Source organism: Salvia miltiorrhiza, chromosome 4, assembly GCF_028751815.1.
Source record: "Salvia miltiorrhiza cultivar Shanhuang (shh) chromosome 4, IMPLAD_Smil_shh, whole genome shotgun sequence".
Taxonomy (NCBI): domain Eukaryota; kingdom Viridiplantae; phylum Streptophyta; class Magnoliopsida; order Lamiales; family Lamiaceae; genus Salvia; species Salvia miltiorrhiza.
Genome location: NC_080390.1, coordinates 44,826,570 through 44,847,976, shown reverse-complemented (window position 1 = coordinate 44,847,976; position 21,407 = coordinate 44,826,570). Strand labels below are relative to the sequence as shown.

General features: G+C 35.2%; 2 protein-coding genes and 1 non-coding gene across 4 annotated transcripts; all 3 read left to right on the top strand.

Annotated features, from left to right (window-relative positions):
- Window positions 1–1,081: 1,081 nt before the first annotated feature.
- LOC131021960 (uncharacterized) lies at window positions 1,082–2,535 on the top strand. Its single transcript, XM_057951297.1, has one exon. It carries the CDS (start codon window positions 1,151–1,153, stop codon window positions 2,303–2,305), a length of 1,155 nt encoding a protein of 384 aa, XP_057807280.1. The 5' UTR covers window positions 1,082–1,150; the 3' UTR covers window positions 2,306–2,535.
- An 11,588-nt stretch (window positions 2,536–14,123) lies between these two features.
- Window positions 14,124–18,982, top strand: LOC131021959 (probable rhamnogalacturonate lyase B). 2 transcript variants are annotated; one of them, XM_057951296.1, is made up of 13 exons: window positions 14,124–14,447; window positions 14,686–14,771; window positions 15,974–16,037; window positions 16,167–16,288; window positions 16,373–16,426; window positions 16,506–16,742; window positions 16,837–16,972; window positions 17,060–17,233; window positions 17,318–17,470; window positions 17,559–17,744; window positions 17,813–17,954; window positions 18,052–18,325; window positions 18,408–18,982. In XM_057951296.1, the coding sequence occupies exons 2-13, from the start codon at window positions 14,689–14,691 to the stop codon at window positions 18,778–18,780; spliced, it is 1,998 nt and encodes a 665-aa protein (XP_057807279.1). In that variant the 5' UTR covers window positions 14,124–14,447; window positions 14,686–14,688; the 3' UTR covers window positions 18,781–18,982. The 2 variants fall into 2 exon arrangements, with proteins under 2 accessions (XP_057807279.1, XP_057807278.1); XM_057951295.1 differs by having other exon boundaries at window positions 14,217–14,447; window positions 14,673–14,771.
- A 1,363-nt stretch (window positions 18,983–20,345) lies between these two features.
- On the top strand, window positions 20,346–20,566 carry LOC131024013 (small nucleolar RNA U3). The gene has a single exon (XR_009101609.1). It is a non-coding gene; the product is annotated as a small nucleolar RNA U3 (small nucleolar RNA).
- Window positions 20,567–21,407: the final 841 nt, after the last annotated feature.

Genomic DNA, 21,407 nt, shown 5'->3' with positions numbered 1-21,407 from the left:
TCTTACAAACTCGAGATGATATGATACTCCCAATTCAGTATGATGCTTAAAAGTGAAATTAAAAACATTGTACAAAATTAATAAATCTTGTAATTGCTATAACGTTAAGGACTTATTTTCTTTTTGCTATAAACGTTAAGAGTGTATGCTACCGAACCCTATTTTATAAATTCAAATGATATTTTGTGTAAAAATAAATGATATTATAAATGACATTTTTAATAACAAAAATTGATACCTTTAATCTATGCAGATGATATTTTTATAAAAATAAATTATATATTACAAATGACACTTTTAATAACAGAAAATAAATGATAGTTCGTAAATAATATTTTCTATAATTCAAATGATATTTTGTATAAATATAAATGATATGTTACAAATGACACTTTTAATGCATATAAATGATACTACTTTTGAATGGAGCCTAGAAGGGTTGGACCACAATAATAATAATAATAATAATAATAATAATAATAATAATAATAATAATAATAATAATAATAATAATAATAATAATAATAATAATAATAATAATAATAATAATAATAATAAAATAATTTAAAAGTCAATAATAATAAAGTAAAAAATTTAAAATAAAAGAGGTCTACAAAACAAAATCGAAAACATAATCTAGACAAAAAAAAATCAGTAATAAAAAAGTAAAAAAGAGAAAATCACAAAAAATTGAAAATTGAACGCGCAACTTGAAGGTGATAATTGATAAATCATGCCTTGGACCAGCTAGCTAAGCTACATGTTATTTTTGGTAGTTCAACTCATTCGTTTTATATAGTATATATGTGCGTTTTTTTTTTAATTATTATTACAGGCGGGTTCCGGGTCAGGCCAGCCCTGGGTTCCGGGTTCGGACTACAGACCGACCGTGTTGCATAGTACAACATGTTATGCATAAGTTTTTATGATTAATTATTTGCCCAATAAATGCTAACTGGGCCTTTGAATTTTTAGCGAAGCCCAATATCTTGTTTCATGAAAGGGCGAGCCCAATATTAATATACTGTAGTTTGGGTGGTTTTTTTTTTTTAGAGCTAGTTTGGGTGGTATTAATACTTTAGAATTTATTTTAGCTCTCCGTCACTTCGCTAAAACCCTACTCTTCCTTCTACCTTAATTCTCCACACCAATGTCTTCCAACGCAGAACACGTCGCCGCCGCCACACCTTCAAGGGTGAGTAAGCCCACCATAGAGGCGGGCGTAAGCGCCCTGTTGAAACACAAAGCCGCCCAATCCGTCAACGAGAAGCCCCAATTACTGCCGCAAGATGATTATTTCTACCTTAACCTCACCCTAAAGAAAATCCCATCAAACCCTCGCACGAATCCCTACAGAATCCCACTTCCGAACCCCGTTTTGGACGCCGTCAACTCGGAGGTATGTTTAATCGTGGACGACCGGCCGCGAACGACGACGCCGCCGTCGGATGAAATCAAAAAATTGATTAAATCTCAGAACATACCGATTTCAAAAGTAATAAAGTTGTCGAAGCTGAGGGCGAACTACAAGCCCTTCGAGGCAAGGAGGAAGCTTTGCAATAGCTACGACATGTTCTTGGTTGATAAGAGGATTGTTCATTTGTTGCCTAAGTTGATAGGGAAGGAGTTCTTCAGGAAAAAGAAGCTGCCTTTAGGGATGGATTTGAGAAAAAAGAATTTAAAGTTGCAGGTGGAGAGGGTTTTAGGGAGTGCTTTGTTGTTTATTGGGACGGGGACCTGTTCCGTGCTCAAGGTTGGTAAGGTGGAGATGGAGAAGGATGAGATTGTGGATAATGTGTTGGACGCCATCAAGGGAGTGATTGAGAGGGTGCCTAAGAAATGGGATGGTGTGAGGAGCTTGCACTTGAAGTTCTCTGATTCGGTGGCTTTGCCGATTTACCAGGCCATGCCGGATGTCAGGTTGAAGATTGAGGGATTGAAGGACAAAAAGGAAGAGGGAGGTGAGGTGACTGAAATTAGTGATAATGACAGTGCTAAGAGTGGGAAGAAGAAGCAGAAGCAGAAGGGGAGGATTCATGAGGTTCGATATATGGATGCTGGTGAGGATGTGGATAGTGATGTGGATGATTTGGATGAGAGCGAGGTTGCTGAATTTCTGCAGAAGAAGGGTATTAGTGATGATGATGAGAACAAGAAGACGGAGAGTGAGGGGAAGAAAATGCGCAAGAAGAAGACGGAGAGTGTGGGGAAGAAAAGGCGCAAGAGTGATGATGAGAACAAGAAGAGCAAGAAGATGGAGAGTGAGGGGAAGAAAATGCGCAAGAGTAAAACTATCAAGGAATAACTATCAAGGAATGTATCTCATGATATTTGAATGGAAAGAAGCCGGGCAAGAGTAAAACTATCAAGTAATGTGTCTCGAGAGATTTGAATTGAATGGAAAGAAGCTGACTTTTGATTTTTCATTAAACATATGTATTCGAATTATCCAGTCTTTTAAATTTTTATGCCTTATATACGTGGGTAGTTGTTTATGTCTTCTCTTGGATTGTTATATATGTGGCTTGTTGTTTATGTCTTTTCTTGGATTTGTAGTTGCATTAGTGCATTAACATATGCTTGCATTAGTGCATTAATAGATGCTTGTGAACACGCTTGCGCAGTTTTTTTATTACGACTATGATAATTACTTATGTATTAGTACTAAAAGATGTATTTTTAGTAGGAAATCTGGCAGTTTTGAAGTTGTGTTTTGTCATAGAGGAGGCAGCTTAGGAACTTCTAGCATTAAGAAAGGCGCCTTTTGCCTTGTTGATACTTGTATTGATCTGTACACTCTTGCTTCATATGCATTTACATGATCTCTGCATACTTTCTGGCTCTCAGTTGTGTAAATTAGTGTATTGTAAATACAATTTGAGATGAGAAGGTGTAGAGTGCTACTCCGAGGATCCAACTAACTTCATTTTCAGCTGAATGATGTTGATTAGTAACTTATGATCTGATTTGGACTTTTTCGGGTATTGTTTCGTGGCTTTTAAGTATTGAAGAAAGAGATTGAACATAAGATTTGGGATTCTGTTACTTGTTGATCTAGGGTGAGAGAAAGAAAGGCACAATGCTGGATCATCTGCTTTCCAAAATTTGAGGCTACTCAGAAGCAACACTGTTGATAAATACAGCGGTGAGATAATTAATGTAGTGAGAAAGAATTGCTTGGGTTTCAAATGAATTGTTCCTACTTGTTTTTCTGGAAATTAGATATTTACTTATTAGTCCCTTTTCATTCCCATGGCTTCTATGACTGTCTTTACTAGGGATGGCAACGGACCGGATCTGGACCGGATCTCATCAATACCAGATCCAGATCCGTTTTTATCTATGAAATCCAGATTCGGATCCAGATCCCTGGATCTGAAAATTTTGGATCCAGATCCAGATCCGCCAGATCCGCGGGTCCAGATCCATGGATCTGCCAAAACCAATCTGTCAACATGATAAATCAAAATGGCTGCCAAATCCAATTCAAAAACCATAAAATTTCGATAAATCCAATCTGAAATGGCTGAATCTAACAAACTCAATCAAAAACCATAATCTAATCTAACAAAATGGCTGCCAAATCAATGGCCGAAATCAACAAATTTAATGGCTGAAATGACTGAATCTAACAAACTCAATCTCTCAAAAATGGCTGAAATCAACAATTTATCTAACAAAATCAAAATGGTGCGGGCGCAGCGGCGACCGGTGCGTGCGTGCGTCGAGAGAGCTGTAAAAGAGAGAGTGTGAAAGAGAGTTGGGCAGAGAGTAAAAGAGAGAGTGTGAAAGAGGGAGTCGCCGACCTGTAACTCCGCCTTCGCCGGCGAACTGAGAGGGAGGCTGGCAGGGTGAGGCCGACCGCCGACGAATTGGAGTGCTCCGAGAAGGTGGCCGGCGAGCTGGAGCTGGAGTGGTCCGAGAAGGGAAAAAGGGGCGGCGAGCGAACTGGAGGAGGAAGGGCGTGTGCGGTGTGCCGCGTCTGCTGCAGCTGCTGCTGTCCTCGCCTTCGCCGGCAGCGGGCGGGCGAACTGGTGGGGCGGCGGGCGGCGGCTGGGCGAGGGAGTGAGAGAGAGTGACTGAGGCGGCGGGAGAGTGAGGGAGATTTGGAGATGAACGAGAGATGATAGGTTAGAGAGAATTAGAAATCTAGGGTTTCAATTTTGATAGTTATTCTATTTTTTCTATTATTTTTTATTTTTAATATATCTAATACTATTAATAAAATAAATATAAAAAATAAATAATATATTTTAAATAAAATCGGATCCGCGGGTCGGATCTGGGTCGGATCCGGATCTCAAATTTTAAGATCCAAATCCGTTTTAGAAAATGAGATCCAGATCCGGATCCAGATCCGCGGATCCAAAAAGTTGAGATCCAGATCCGTAAAATCGGATCTGGATCCATGGATCTGGAGCGGGTCCAGGATCCACTGCCATCTCTAGTCTTTACCAACCCAGATTTGCTTCGTTGTACTTTGAAATAGTTGATGGAGTACTAATTTTTTTTTTTTTTTGAGCGAATAGTTGATACTATTACTAACCCTTATTTGGTTCCTTGTGTAGTCTTGCCATACTAACCAATATTTGGTTCCTTGTACTTTGGTTTGCAGTTTAATATTATTCAATAAGTATGTTATCTAGGAGCATAGCCCACCTTTAATGAATTGGGAAGTTACTATATCTGAATTTTATCCGCTTTTATAATTTAAAAGTATTGGATATTGTTTTGTACCTAACTTTTTTAAATTTGATAATTATCTTTTATGGTTAAGATGGTAATATGTTATGAGGAGAAATATCATTTGTTCAACATCAACCAAGAATCAATGTATTATAGACTAATTAAGACAACGTATCTTTTGAGTTATAGTTGAAGATGATTGTTGTTTTCCACACTCAATGTGGTGTGGTCCGTGTGGATACATATGTCTACGTGAGTGCTTGATTTTATAAGTTTTGAAACGGTGACTTGTGTGACATTTATATGTCGTACAAAAGTGCGTAGAATAACATTACCCATTAATCCCTCAAAAAAAAAAAAAACATTACCCATTAATTGAATTAATTATTCCAAATATTGCACGCAATGAAAATTCATGAGTTATTAGGCGCCGACTCAATTTTCTTAATCAGATTTCATGTATCTAACTAACATAAATCCGGATACAGAATTCGACAATAGGAAAAGAAAATTAACGGAACAATAATTAGTTAACGGTCAAAGTTGATCAAGTTTGAACCTAATATTTCTTGCAAACGAAAGATATGCATATATCATTTTCCATATGGGGAAAAACTGATTTATGCACCAGTTTGGTACATATCGAACATGTAGAACGTTGCATTTCTTTCTAATTTACATTTGTTTATAGGGTTATGGGCCTAATTAAATTTGACATATGAGGAAGAAAAGCACAAATTCCACATTTATTTTTGAGTCAAAACCTGACCATAGCAAATTACTTTAGTAAATTACTTCATCTGTCCCATTAAACATAACTCACTTCTTTTCGACACGAAAATTAAGGAGAAAATATAAATTGAATAAAAGTGATAAAGACCATAACTTTTAAAGAGTTAAATGTTGTAATACGCCTCGTATTACTATTGTGTTAGAAGAGAACGCGAAACTCCCGAACTCAATCGATCACGCTTGAGATTCCTTTTGATTTCTAATTTTTTTTTTCTGATAAAGTCCTCAAAATAACAAGACTCTCGCCATTTATCAAAGTAAGGCGGTGAAATAAATAAAATAGTAACTCTAATGGGCCAAGCCCAACGAAAGTAAAAACAAAACATAAACAAGAAGATAATTATACTCTTATGCAACTAACAGTAGCGCACAAGCATGGTAATAGCTCTCTGCTATTCCTTCATCTTGGTGTTCAACATCTCCTCCTTCATTGCCATCCTTGATGCGCTCGAGCGTATCAACTCCCCCATCCTTGAAAACACCTTGTCCTCAAGGTGGAATGAGGAAAAGAAAATTTAAAAACAGCTAATGGTTTCCAAGTAGCAGCATTAATCTACACTTCAGGCTTGCCACCCTACAGGAGCCACAACTAGTGGAGTCAAAGTTGGGAGGCCCATAGAATCAACAGGTAAAGGTGCAATTGGAGTGGTGTTTGTGCCAACATATGGCTTTAACTGTGACACATGAAAAACAGGATGAATTCGGCTACTGAGAGGCAAATCCACACGATAGGCCACCATGCCAATTCGCTCCATAATTTTGTAAGGACCAAAAAATCGTTTAGCAAGCTTCAGAGATGGGCGACGAGCCACAGTAGTTTGGCGATACAGCTGAAGTCTAATCCACACCAAGTCACCACCTGAAACTCTAATTCACGCTGTTTTTTATTAGCCTTTTGTGCCATGCGATGCTGCACAGCTTGCAAATTTTCTTTCAAGTCACAGAGCATCCGATCACATTCTAAGAGTAAGGCCTTCAATTTTTTTGGTGTGATAATATTATTCCTTTTTACAGTGAAAAAAATAATGAGAAATGATGAAATTATCTTTTTTGTCGAAAATGAGGGAAAATAAATTAGACATTTAAAGGGAATTTTTTTTGTTTATCAACCAAAGAAAACACACCCTAAAGTTTAAAAAGAGAAAAGAAAATCTATATAACGTATAAAAGAGGAGTTTTCTCCCTTCATTTTTTCCCTCCATTTTTTCTCTCTTCTCCCATCAATTGTTTTACTATTTTTTTTTATAATTTTAATTCTTTTCTAAATATCATCAAATTTGATTAATAAAGAAATATTCAATATGCATCTTAAGTTTAAATTCGTAACAAGATCTTTAATACGGTATTAAAAAAATGATTAAAACGAATAGGTTATTAAAATTTTACAATATTTTACTTTCTTTCTCTTTGTCAAAAATATTTATTTATTATTAAGTCGAATACTATGTATTAATTTTCATTATCAAATGATTTAAAATTATCTAATAACTATAATTATAGTTATATTTTATACATAGTTGAAATTTACGTTTGGATTTTATTGAGTAATTGATAATTTTTTTAAACCATATTTTGCATTTATTTATATTGTGATTCTGTTTAATATTTATATTTATTTATTTAAAATATCATTTAATTTTGATTTCGCCGTGCATCGCATACGAATGAGTGCACTAGTAAAAATCAGAGCTGGCAAAATTGAACTGGCCCGACAGCTTAGCCCGGCCCGCCCGTATTTTTGGTTGGGTTGGGCTTTATAAAATAGAGGCCCGAAAAAATTTGGGCCTAAAAAGCCCGCCTAGTTAGCCTGTCGGGCTAATCGGACTTTGGGGCTAAAAGGCTCGGGGTTTTTAGGCTAAAAAGCCCGCTCGTTAATTTTTTTTAAAATTTTATTTTTTGATTTTGTAATTTTTAGATATATTATTTTATCTATTTTGCCTTTTATTTTTCCCCTAAAATGCATCATTAAATTAATTCCTCCTTGAGATGTTATGCATTAAGTCATCAATGCAAATCAGGCATACTGTTTGGATGAAGGATATTGGCAAAGATTGGGATAAAAATATTTGATAGTAAACTTGACAAAAGTATCATCCTATAAAGTATCCCTAATTTAGTTGGAAGCATAAACTAATCTTAATAGGACATTGCAACACATGTCCTGCCGGACACATAATTATAAATCTTCTCACAAATTTGCAGACTTCAGTATCGATTTATGAATTGATGATATTGTAATTTTCTATTTATTATTAGTGAACTATTATTTTAAAGTTTTTATTTATTTGTCGTTCTATTTGAATTTAATCTATTCATATTAAATGTAGTGTGATTTATATTTTTATTTTGTTTATAATTATCATTTGAATTATTTTTAATCTATTTAAATTTTTATAAAAATAAAAATAGAATTTAATAAAAAAAATGTATCACTGGATGGATTTGGCCCGACCGCCCGATGGTCCGAACAAGGCTGGACCGGGTTTGTAAAATTGAAGCCCGGTCGAATTTGGGCCAGGCCAGCCGGCCCGGTCAATCCCACAAGCCCGGTGGGCCGGCCGGCCGGGCGGGCCGACCTGCCCATTTTGCCAACTCTAGTAAAAGTAAACATGAAGCCCTCTGTTTAACTGCAAATCTATCAATTGGCCGATGTAGTTATATTAAGTTTCTAAAAAGTCAATTGACTCAATGTGAACCAGTAACGAATTAGTGAAACGGTGAACGTACAATTGAATCAAAGTAAAAAAAAGAAAAAAAATGAAAAAAATTATCTTTTGAAATTTACAATTGTTCTTTTAATGTATTTTTTTTTAATACAGTTTTTTTTTTCCATGAATATACTTTGATTTCCTGATGGTTTTAAATAAATCACGATTAGTAATTTTATTCACTTTAAAGCTATAGAATGTATAGATGTTTATTCATATATATAGTGAAGTGACCAATTTTATTCGTCCTTCTGAAATTAAAATGGAACGTAGATTTTTATTTTTATATATTTGTAAATTTGATGAACATAATCATATATATCTATAAGATATAAATAAGAGAAAAAATATAAAGAAAAAGAAAAATGCTAACACGATCTGTCAGCGATGCCCATCATGATAAATGACTGAAAAATGGTGTGTATCATATAGCTAGGAAGGTATTCATAAGGTCTGGTTCGTGGTATGAGATAATGTGTGATATATTTGACTGAGATGTCTTTTAAAAAAAAAATATTTTGATAGAATATATATATTAAAATATCTGTAAAATATAATATGTTATTTGGTATAATGTATTAAGATGATATAAAATTAATAATTGTTATAATTATGGTTTGTATTACGTATACCACCTAGGGAGGTAATATACAAAATCCCTCAAATCAGCATAATATTTTCAGGGGGTTTTTAATTTATAAAGGATCGTGTACTTCCGTATAATATTTTCGTATTACTTCTTACCAAACAAGATATTATGATGTCATAAACATATTATACACTCTAATTACCCCTACCAAACGAGCCCTATATGTATAATAGATAAATAAACAATTCACTTTATTATTTATGATAGGTGATATAAATATGTCATTAAATATTTACCGAAAGAGATCGTAATCACAAATCTAGGGCAATGCTTTAACTAACTTGATGCAATCGGCTCAAATGTTGTAACTGAAAAGTTACCTATCCAATTGCATATATCGCACATAGAAAAAGCAGCAAACGTGCAACACAAAGTATCAACGAAAGTAACAATACTGAACACAAGAGTTGTTCACCCAGTTCGGTTAAACAACCTACGTCTGGGGGGCCACGCCCAGGGTAAATTATCCACTAGTGAAGATAAGATATTTACAGGACTTATGCGACAGACTCTCTAGCCTTCTAGCCTCAATATCTTCCCAAACCCTCACAACGATGAATAATTGAGAGAAGAACAACGATCAACTCTCTAAGTGTGAATGAACCTCACTCACCACCAACACCCACAAACTAATCTTCACCAACAGGCTGGTAGAGATTCAACAGAACGAATCACACACCCACTACCTTGCTAGAACGAAATACACAAAGTAATGAAATAGTTTATTCTCACATGAACAGAATAAACTCAGCACTCAACAAAACACTCTATATGAACTGAAGTAGAGTAAAAAAAACGCAGCAGCCACCTTCATATGTGACGATCTCTTCAGCCTTTTATAGATGTAGGCAGATGCAAACCCTAGAAGAGATGTGATGAACCAAGGACTCTTGTAGATAACTCCTTATCTTCAAATAATCAAGGAGATGTGCATGCTCTGGACTCAGGAAGCAAGTATATGTAAGACTCACGAGATATACTTCAACAAACCAATATATAGCTGAAAACCCGTAATGAACAGTACTCCCGTAATGAACAGTACCAGTCGAAGTATCAACACTGTCAGATATTTTGAGAGCAACACTAGCAAATTTGTCTACATAATGACAATAACCAAACTTGAGTATCAAATACTCAACAAACTCCCCCTTTGTCATTGATGTAGACAAAACACCAAAGCACCAGCAGAACCTCAACAGAATCAACAAACAACAAGATCACACCATAAGCAAGCATTATAATTGCTCCCCTTCAATTCACAAGCTTTGCATAAGAAGCTCCCACTTAAACACAAGAAACAGCAGAGAGTCCCTCTTTAGGCGTCAAACGAAGATCATTCACTCATTTCCCATTTTCTAGTCATACCAGTCTCATCGTCTGTTCCAATGACTTTACTTTGAACTCCATCGCCCAAAGTAACTCCTTCCCTGGATACAGTCTTGATATTTGTCAATAAACTCTTGTTTCCAGTCATATGCCTGGAGCATCCACTATCAAGATACCATTTATCTTGCGCGCCTGACCAAGAAGAAGTACGAACAACATAACTTCTGTGATTTCTGTAGGAGGACTTTCTCAAGTTTTTGAAATTTACCTTCCTGTCAGCTATAAGAAATCTGCAACGAGGTCGAATGTGGCCGCGCTTTTGACAATGATGATAAACTGGAACAAACTTAGATGGAAGGTTCCTTTTAGGAGGCAAGATTCTGTACGAGGCATGAGCAACATGAGCAGGAGGAGCATATTTAGTAGGATTACAAACTTTGTTTGTACTCAAAATCTCATCTTTTGGAACCCATTGTTTCTTGTGAAATCCAATACCAGCTTTATCATCTGTATTCTGCCCTTGTTCCAGAATTTCATCAAGTTTTTCAGTTCCAGAATTCATCATCTTAACTAGTTTCTGGTGATGTTCGAGTTCACTAATTTTCAACTTCATAATCTGTTGTAGAGCAACAACATCTTTCTGAAGACTATCTGATAAGCCTTTAAACTCATCCATTTCTTTTGTGACCTCTTTGAGTTGAGTGGAAAGAGATCTGTTGATTTCCAGAACATACATACACTTTTGATGCAGAAGCTCATAGTTCTTGGCAAGATATTCTTCATTAGGATCCACAGCATCATCGTCAACATCTTCGATCGAAAAATCTAGAGTATCAACATCTGTACTATCCGGAGTAGTGACAGCATCCTGAACATCCATTGTACCATCAACACTCAAACCATTTACTGAATCAGTCTCTGAATTTTCTTCAAGCTTTAATGGATCCACGTATTTTCTTCCTTTTCCAGAGATTTCACATTCAGTGCTACAACATCTTTATCAGAATCACTTCCGCTTTCATCCGTTTCTTCATCACTTTGAGACATGTTGTAGGATTTGTTCTGCTCCTTGAGTTTCTTTAGGGTGTTGGCGCATTCGGATTGAATATGACCAAATCCATGACATTCATAACACTGAATTCCAGCCTTTGATGATGAAGAAGTCTGCTCGTTCTTTCCCTGAGATTGATACTTGGAGTTCTCGAACTTCTTCTGAAATCCTTTCTTGTTTTTGAATCGATTAAAAGCTTTACCAAAGTTCTTGGTAAATAGGGCAAAAGACTCCACCAGATCATCTGTATCAAAGTTCGTCACTTCCGTTTTGCAGCTTTTGGACTCCACCGCCAGAGCAATGCTCTTTCTTTTATCATTCTTCCCAGTCCTTATGTTCATCTCAAACGTTCTCAGTGACCCAATCAACTCTTCAAGTTTCATATTAGTCACGTCATGCGCTTCATCAATAGCCGTGACTTTATAATCAAACCTTTCCGGTAAGGAACGCATCACCTTTCGAACAAGTTTTTCTTCAGGTATTCTTTCACCCAATGAAAAGCTCTCGTTTGCAATAGCAAGAATTTTACCATGAAACATAGTGATAGTTTCATGCTCGTCCATCTTTAACTCTTCAAACCTCGAAGTCAGTTGTTGAAGCCTTTGTTTCTTTACTTTAGAATTTCCTTCGTATGTGTTTTGAAGTACATCCCAAGTTTCCTTCGCAGTAGCACACATAGAGATCAGAGTAAATACCTCCATGGAAACAACATTTTGAATAGAATTTTTAACGTCTTTTGATTTGCATTCGATGCAGCCAATTCTTTGGTCGTCCACTTGGTTCTAGGCTTCTCTTTTCCTTCATCATCCACATGAGAAGTCCAGCCCTCTTCAACAGAAGTCCATGAGTTTTCATCCACCGCTCGAATGAATGAGGCCATTCGATGCTTCCAGTACACATAATTTGTTCCATCCAGTAATGGTGGCCTGACAATTGACCCACCTTCTTTCTGCGAGGCCATCGAGCGCGACAACGGGATAGATTGCGAAAAACACCAAGATCAACACCGATAACTTGGGTGACCCGCTCTGATGCCAATTGAAAAGTTACCTATCCAATTAATTGCATATATCGCACACACAAAAAGCAGCAAACGTGCAACACAAAGTATCAACGAAAGTAACAATACTGAACACAAGAGTTGTTCACCCAGTTCGGTTAAACAACCTACGTCTGGGGGGCCACGCCCAGGGTAAATTATCCACTAGTGAAGATAAGATATTTACAGGACTTATGCGACAGACTCTCTAGCCTTCTAGCCTCAATATCTTCCCAAACCCTCACAACGATGAATAATTGAGAGAAGAACAACGATCAACTCTCTAAGTGTGAATGAACCTCACTCACCACCAACACCCACAAACTAATCTTCACCAACAGGCTGGTAGAGATTCAACAGAACGAATCACACACCCACTACCTTGCTAGAACGAAATACACAAAGTAATGAAATAGTTTATTCTCACATGAACAGAATAAACTCAGCACTCAACAAAACACTCTATATGAACTGAAGTAGAGTAAAAAAAACGCAGCAGCCACCTTCATATGTGACGATCTCTTCAGCCTTTTATAGATGTAGGCAGATGCAAACCCTAGAAGAGATGTGATGAACCAAGGACTCTTGTAGATAACTCCTTATCTTCAAATAATCAAGGAGATGTGCATGCTCTGGACTCAGGAAGCAAGTATATGTAAGACTCACGAGATATACTTCAACAAACCAATATATAGCTGAAAACCCGTAATGAACAGTACTCCCGTAATGAACAGTACCAGTCGAAGTATCAACACTGTCAGATATTTTGAGAGCAACACTAGCAAATTTGTCTACATAATGACAATAACCAAACTTGAGTATCAAATACTCAACAGTAACCTTAGAAAGCTATACGTTTCATATGAAATAACTTGTACATATTTATAACTTATACTAGCGTACGTTCGTGTGATGTACGACAAGTATCGAAATTAAACGACATATTTAAATAAATAAATATAAACATTAAATAGAATCAAAATATAAATAATTAAATGCAAAATATATTTTAAAAATAAAATAAAATACTAATTCACATCAAATACTCAATAAACATAGAAATTTTAAAATATAAAATTTCGACAGAATTATAGCTATTAAATAATTTTAAATTATAATTGATAATAAAAATTAGTGTTATACATTATTATTATAGAGTATTATACGTTGTAATAAATAAATAAATGTTTTCATACACAAATATAAATAAAAAGTCATATTTGAAATTATAATTTTTAATATATATATATAAAACTAATTAATCATCTACAAAATCATATTAAAATTTATACAAAATATTTATTTTTTAAAAAGAGTAATAAAATGAAACGATATATTTAGATGCTTGTAAAAGATAATATTCTTAGTTCACCGAGAATTAATCTATGAACGTTTAACATACATCCTGAATTGTTGAATTTTAGTTTCCTTGTCTGCCAAAATTCCGCCCAACTCACCTATATAGTAAAGAAAATTCGATTAATGGGCTTCCAGAATACGTTTCACAAATTAGTCTTCAATTTTTCTTCCACAGCAGACAACCAAGCTCAGATGTCTACGGTCTACCAGAAATAGGATTAAAATAATTATTATGTATTTAAATTTTCAAAAAATAATCGAGAATTCATGTCGTAGTCGTGATCACATCACATGATACAATACATATTATTATGTATTTATATTATTTTAATTTTAATACTTTTATATATTATTTATATATAAAATGTGATATATATCGTCAATATATATCTATTTGGAGGTAAAAAGAAAAAGAAAACGATAACAAGTTGTTTTTCTGCTAAAATTCTACTACATATAGATATAGTATTGTACTACAATACATATGAAAACACTTTCAACTCCGAACTATACCTAAATACCTAATGCAATAGAAGTCAAGTCTTAATGAGATTTCGTTTACCACATCACTACCTATAGATTTTGTTTATAAATATAGAGCCGCTATATTTGGAAAACTTAAACCTTATAGGACTCAATTAATTTTCGTCATAATAGTAGTAACTCGGATTCGTAAAATCTTTATAAAATCGTTGCAATATTGTTGATTCCTTTTCATACTGTCCCAAAAGAATCAACTGCTCCATACAATCAACTTGGCTAATTAAGACAGCAAATTAAGTTGAAGCAATCGAATTCACGCACAAGTTTCAGATCAATAACTTGTTTCTTTCCACGGTACGTGTTCTTTTTCTTTTTCTGGTTAATTCTTCAAAACTTTTTTCGTGGTTGGCGTTATATTTTTCTGCATATGTTATTACGTATATAACTGGTTTTGTATGTCATCGAACACGATAACGTTTTTTGGTGTAAATTTCATGGTTTTCTTGTCTGTGTTAAACAACATGCAAAAGGGACGTCTGCCTACAACTTCAATTCATTCGATATATGATTTTGCTGTAGCTTTTTGATGCAGAGAATGGCACGATCGCTTCCAGTTCCACCATGGCCTCTAATAATACTATGTTTCTTCTTCCTTCTTGCTAAGATCCATGCAGTCAGGTTTGCTTTTGTTTTTGTCTGTAATTTAATCTATATCTGAAATCCACTCCATTCTTTTGATTTTCTGAACCATCAGCACTAACATAAACTACGGTCTTTATGCGGAGAGAAAATATGTAATTTGATCCAGTGACGGAGCCAGGAATTAATTTCGGGGGGGCTGAAACTGTACGGGGGTTCGGGGGCGGTAGCCCCCGAGAAATTTTTTTTGGGCATTCTGTATATTTAAGGTATTTTTTTTATTAAAATACGAGCATAATACTAATAATAACGAACAATATTTTCATAGATTATATAGTTTCAATATATCACAAAACTTTTTTTGGACATTCCGTATATTTAAGACATTTTTTATTAAAAGGCAAGCATAATAATAATAATAACAAACAACATGTTCATAGATTATATATTTTCTATATATTACAAATTAGTTTCAATACATTATAATTTTTTTTAGCATTTCATACATATTAGGCATTTTTTATTAAAAGACAAGTATAATAGTAATAATAACAAACAATATTTCATAAATTATATAGTTTTAAATAACGGAATTATTCTTAAATTAAGTATATATATGAGATAATATAATAACCAAATACTCTTTTATAAAACAAAATTATTTTATAATAGGTATAAACATATATCTATATATATTTTAAAATTAAAAAAAAAAAAAAAAAAACTCAAAATTTGGGAGGGGGCTCTAGCCCCCCTAGCCCCCCCCTGGCTCCGTCCCTGATTTGATCGAAAATTAATATATTTATCTTTTCTTCCTTGGTAGTCAATTTAAGTTTGTCAATATGGAATTTTTTGTTTTCGAGCTCGAAAAGTATAAATATTTTTACTTTATATATGCGTGGTCTCGTTGGATGTAGAAATATATGAAAGAATATAGTACTAGATTTACTTTAGCTTATATTAGGTAATGATGAACTCATATTAATTTGTGCAGTTGCAGTCAAGATATAAAGTAGGCGTCCAACCATACCACTCTTTTTTTTTTTTCTTCTTCTTCTTCGTTTCATAACTAATCCTAACTGAAACCTGCCACCTTTGAATTTATTGTCAATGCTAAATTTATACTCTAGTCCCACAAATGTCAAAAAGCGCGCGCACCTACCTATAACTTAATCTAATATTTTTGTTAAATGTTTTCGTGTTGTCTATAATATAACCAATTAAATTAATTATCTCTGCAGATTAGTTCCACTGAGTAATCAAGAAAAGTCACCTCCAGTCAAGCTCCATGTAACGGACACCCATGTAAGTCTTTAAATAAATTTTACACTTTAATTATATATCTTATCAAATGAATTAAAACATATATATAATCATCAACTATATAAGGCCTGCACGATGAAATTGTAAGAATATGAGATTAATTTTGGGCAGGTGGAGATAGACAACGGCATTGTTAGACTAACACTAATGAATCCGGCCGGGTTGATCACAAGCCTCGGATACAAAGGGGTTAGCAATATTCTTGAGTATCGCAACAGAGAAGGGCGAAGAGGGTGAGTACTACAGATGTCGAAATCCATGAAATATTTCATGAATTAGCTCTTTGCTATTTGACTGACTGAGTTTTTGCAATGCAGATATTGGGACATTGTGTGGAGTAGGCCAGATCGTAATGGCAGCCATTTCGACACGTATATTATCAGATACTTGAACATGTTTTGTATATATTCGTTTAGTAATTAAAATTGAAATGGCCATGGTTGTGTGCAGGCTCCAATGTACAAGCTTGAGAGTTATAGCAGAAAGCGATGATCAGGTTGAGGTTTCATTCACAAAGACATGGCATCGCTCCCTTGACAGAGAAGTGCCTCTCAATATCGATAAAAGGTATATTCTGTTGCGTGGATCTTCTGGTTTCTACTCGTACGCGATTTTTGAGCATATGGAAGGATGGCCTGATCTCAACATAGACGAAGCAAGAATCGCCTTCAAGCTTCACCAAGACATGTAAGGATCATATATAGTTACTTACATGCCATTACTACTATATATATATATTTCCTTTTATAGTTAGTGATGGTTAATTTGTGGTATATATTAGGTTTCATTACATGGTAATATCGGACAACAAGCAGAGGATCATGCCATCAGAGAGGGACAGAAAAGTGGGGGATAAGCTTGATTACAAGGAAGCTGTTCTGATAACACATCCTAGCAATCCAAGACTGAGAGGAGAGGTATAAATAAATATATATATGAAGACGAAATAAACATGGATTAAATTTTATGATACCTACAAGTTGTAATTATGGTGAATGAATCAGGTGGATGACAAGTATCAGTACTCGTGCGACAACAAGGATAACCACGTGCACGGCTGGATCAGCTCCGATAATCCGCGCATCGGATTCTGGGTGGTGATGCCCGGTGATGAATTCCGAGGCGGCGGCCCTATCAAACAAGACCTCACATCACATGCCGGCACGACTTCCTTAGCTGTCAGTCTACTAACTATGATTAACTTATATCAGCAAAATATGTAGTCATGGACTAATGATGCAGATTGGTTTTTTCATGGACAGACGTTTTTCAGTGCGCATTATGCTGGAATCAACTATGGAGTTAGATTGCGCAATGGAGAGCGGTGGAAGAAGGTGTTTGGCCCTGTTTTCATGTACCTCAACTCGGATCCCAACAATAACCCCACTGCCATTTGGGAGGATGCCAAGAGACAGGTCCCTTTTCCTTGCAACTCCAACATTCACACATCAAACATTAATCTTCATGTAATTACAGTTTTTTTTTTTGTTCTCTACACATCAGACAGCACAAGAGACCAAGAAATGGCCATATGATTTCCCACTGTCACAAGATTTCCCCGATGCCAATCAACGCGGTGCAATCACGGGCCGACTGTTGGTACACGACAGAGCAACCGCAGCAGCGAAATCAGCATATGTGGGATTGGCTCCACCTGGAAATGTTGGATCTTGGCAAGAGGACGCCAAGGTAACCTACACATTTGTTAAGCTAGTTACAAGTAAAAGATAGGGCTAAAATCCTGTTTGATTTGTCAGGGCTATCAATTTTGGATAAAAACAGATGAGAGGGGCTACTTCAGTATCAGAGGTGTTAGAGAAGGCACGTACAACTTGTACGCATGGGTGCCGGGAGTCATCGGAGACTACAAACACCAGGCCGACATTACAATCCGAGCAGGTCTGTTTTTTTGCATCCAGACACATATCATTGGTTGCGCTGCTCACTTTGGAGAAGGAGACTTATATTATATATATATGTGTATGTATGGTTGCAGGAAATGAAGTTGGAATGGGCGATGTTGTGTACAGTCCTCCAAGAAACGGTCCAACGCTGTGGGAAATCGGGATCCCCGATCGTACTGCAGCTGAGTTCTACATTCCCGATCCAAACCCTAATCTAGTAAACAAATTATTCATCAACCACACAGAAAAGTACAGGCAATATGGCCTGTGGAACAGATACACTGATCTGTATCCTCATCATGATCTGGTTTACACCGTCGGAGTCAGCGACTATCGTAGAGACTGGTTTTTCGCGCATGTAAACAGGTATATATACATAGTAGCTACCTCATTTAATTTTGTATTTATGGGAAATACATAATTAATTAATGGGAGTGTATTTTTGCAGGCATGTGCAGAAAGAGTATGTACCAACCACATGGCAAATTGTGTTCAACGCAAGAAATGTGATGAGGAGAGGAAGTTACACGCTTCGGCTAGCATTGGCATCTTCGAGTTTTGCAGAAATAGAGGTATGGATCAACAACCAGATTAATGGGCGTGGGCCTCAGTTCTCGACGGGGAGGATTGGGAGAGACAATGCGATTGCAAGGCACGGCATTCATGGTCTGTACAGACTGTACAGTGTGAGTATTTGGGGATCTGAATTGGTGGAAGGAAGAAACACAATATATCTGAGGCAGGCAAGAGGCGCTAACCCATTCACCGGTGTGCTCTATGATTACATTCGCCTCGAAGCCCCGCCTCAACCTCACAATTAGCACTCTATACAAAAACTCGTGTGCATATAGGATCTACAGAGCCATAGCTTTAGAATTATTATTATTTTTTTTTCTCTACTTCTCATTTATTCTTTTCATTCATGTATTATAGTTTTCCATGCATTAATCCCAACTGGAATAATGCTTTTTATTTTTTGTCCTAATATTTAATTATACGCTTTGGCTCTCTTCTTCCGATTCAGTAGCAACTCTATCCCATTTATTATTTCTTTCTCAAATTTTGTTTCAGGTTAGTTTTCTTCTTACCTATATACAAAAGTGCAATTGGCGCAAAAATATAAATTGCCTATTACATCCTTATTATATATTTTATTTTAAGGGAAATTTTGTAAATGAAAAACATTATAAGAATATATTAATTCATTAGATATTAAAGTAAATCTATTTGATATATATTTGTAGCTATTTGATAAGACTCATGAATAAATATCTCTATCCAATAAATATATATTTAGAAGAATATATATATATATATATATGGATTGATTAGATATATATTAAAATTCTATCCGATTTCATCTTCTATATTGCTCTATACTTAAAAGAATATATTAATTTATATATATATATATATATATATATATATTTAAAATCCTACATTAATATATCAGTTATTGGATTCATATAAAAATTCTACCTGATTTCATCCTTCATCGCTACGTTAAAAAATATATTTATGATTTCGCTTCAACTTTCTACTAAAAGAAGAATAATCAGATCCCAAAAATACTATAACAATATATTAGTTTATTAAATATACATTAAAAATGTATATGATTTTACCATAGCTACACTAATTAAAAATCTATCTTTAATTTTATATTAATCATGGAAAGAATAATTTTTTAATTTTTTTTATATTAATACTATATATTGTGATATTTATTACTCCCCCCATCCTGGCGTTGGATTAAACCATCGGCCTTGAGAGTTTTTGCCACCAATTGGACTGTCATTGTAGAATTGGTGGTGGGTTGTTTAGCCCCTTTTCCTGGTGTTTCTGCTTTCCTTTTGGGTTTATTTTGTCGGTTGTTGTTGTGGGCGGCAATGGGTTCCGGATGCACTTAGGGGCGATGGTCAGGCCGGAGCTCCTACAGATGCATCCACCCTTTGTCGTTGTGTGGTTTGTTGTTGTTTTTTTGAGTGTTTTTAGACGGGTACTCTTTTTCCTTGTTAATGGTTTTTCCCACTGGGTTTTCCGTAGCAAGGTTTTAATGAGGCCCGACCCTTAGTCTGCTTTTATGTGCTTTCAAGGGTTTTTTTAGTTTTTTCCTTTTTAATTAATTTAATCTCATTTAATAATATTACTCCCCCCCATCCTAACTAGCTTGAGTCGTTTTCCTCTTTGAGTCGTTCCAATTATCTTGAGTCATTTCCTTATATAGAAAAAATTAGATAAAAAATAAAGAAATGTTAATCATTAAATCCTACATCCAATTGGGTTGGGCCCACTTATTCTACCCCTTTGTCCGTCATTCAACTCTAACAATTTATTAATATGAAATTCATACATTATATATATGCAATACACACACACTCTCCTAGCGATCTTACTCGAATAGGATCTGTTCTATAGAGTTGTACCTCTGTATCCTTGATTTCTAAGACAAGAACCTTGTCTGGAAGATGAACCATGGCCTGCCCGGTCAGGGCGTAATTATCAGCTACCATCGGCTGCGATGACTCAAGCCGATGGTCCTTCAAATGATCGTTCTTGGCTAGACCTCGATTCGGTTTGGATGGCCGGGCTGCTATCTGACAGATCTCTTTGAAAAAAAAACACACACACACATGTACACACACACTCTCTTAGTTCAAGCAAGTAGTTTCATCTATTTCTTTCTCGCCAATATTATGTTTGGATGTTTTCTTATCTATATTTATTCCATATAAGGAAATTGATCAATTTAATTGGAATGACCTAAAAAATACATTGATCAAGTTAGTTGGGACGGAGGGAGCATATTACATACTCCCTCCGTCCCGTAAGAGTGTATCACATAAGGGATGGTGCAGGTTTTAAGAAAAAAGTTGGTAGATAAAGTGTTGAGCGAAAATGAGTGATTGTGGTTAAATTGGTTGTTGGATTATGCAGAAATGAGTGGTTGTGGTTAAAAGGAGAAAGTGGGGCCATGTCCTAAAATGAAAATGATACACTCTTATGGGACAGACAAAAATGAAAAATGTGATACAATCTTACAGGACGGACAAAAAAAGGGGAAAGAGAGAGCGAGAGAGGGGTATATATATTGATTTTTTAGTCTTAACCAGTGCAACTTGTCCTTTGCTTCTTGTCATTAACTTTAATATTTACGTTAATATATTAAAATGTTCATTTTGATATTGTAAAGATAAAAATAGTTAAATTTTTGTTACAATTATATTTTACCCTTAATTTACGACTAAAAGGATTTGTAATTGTAAATGTATTACTAATAGGGTAGAATACCCACATTCATAATGTGTATATTAAAAATATATATTTTTATAAAAATATGATGAATCTATCTAAATTAAAGAGAAGCACCTATAATAGCTTTGGATGTTGATAGATTTGAATAGATTTTTGTAAAAGTTCTTACACTTTTTTTAAAAGGTAATCGTGT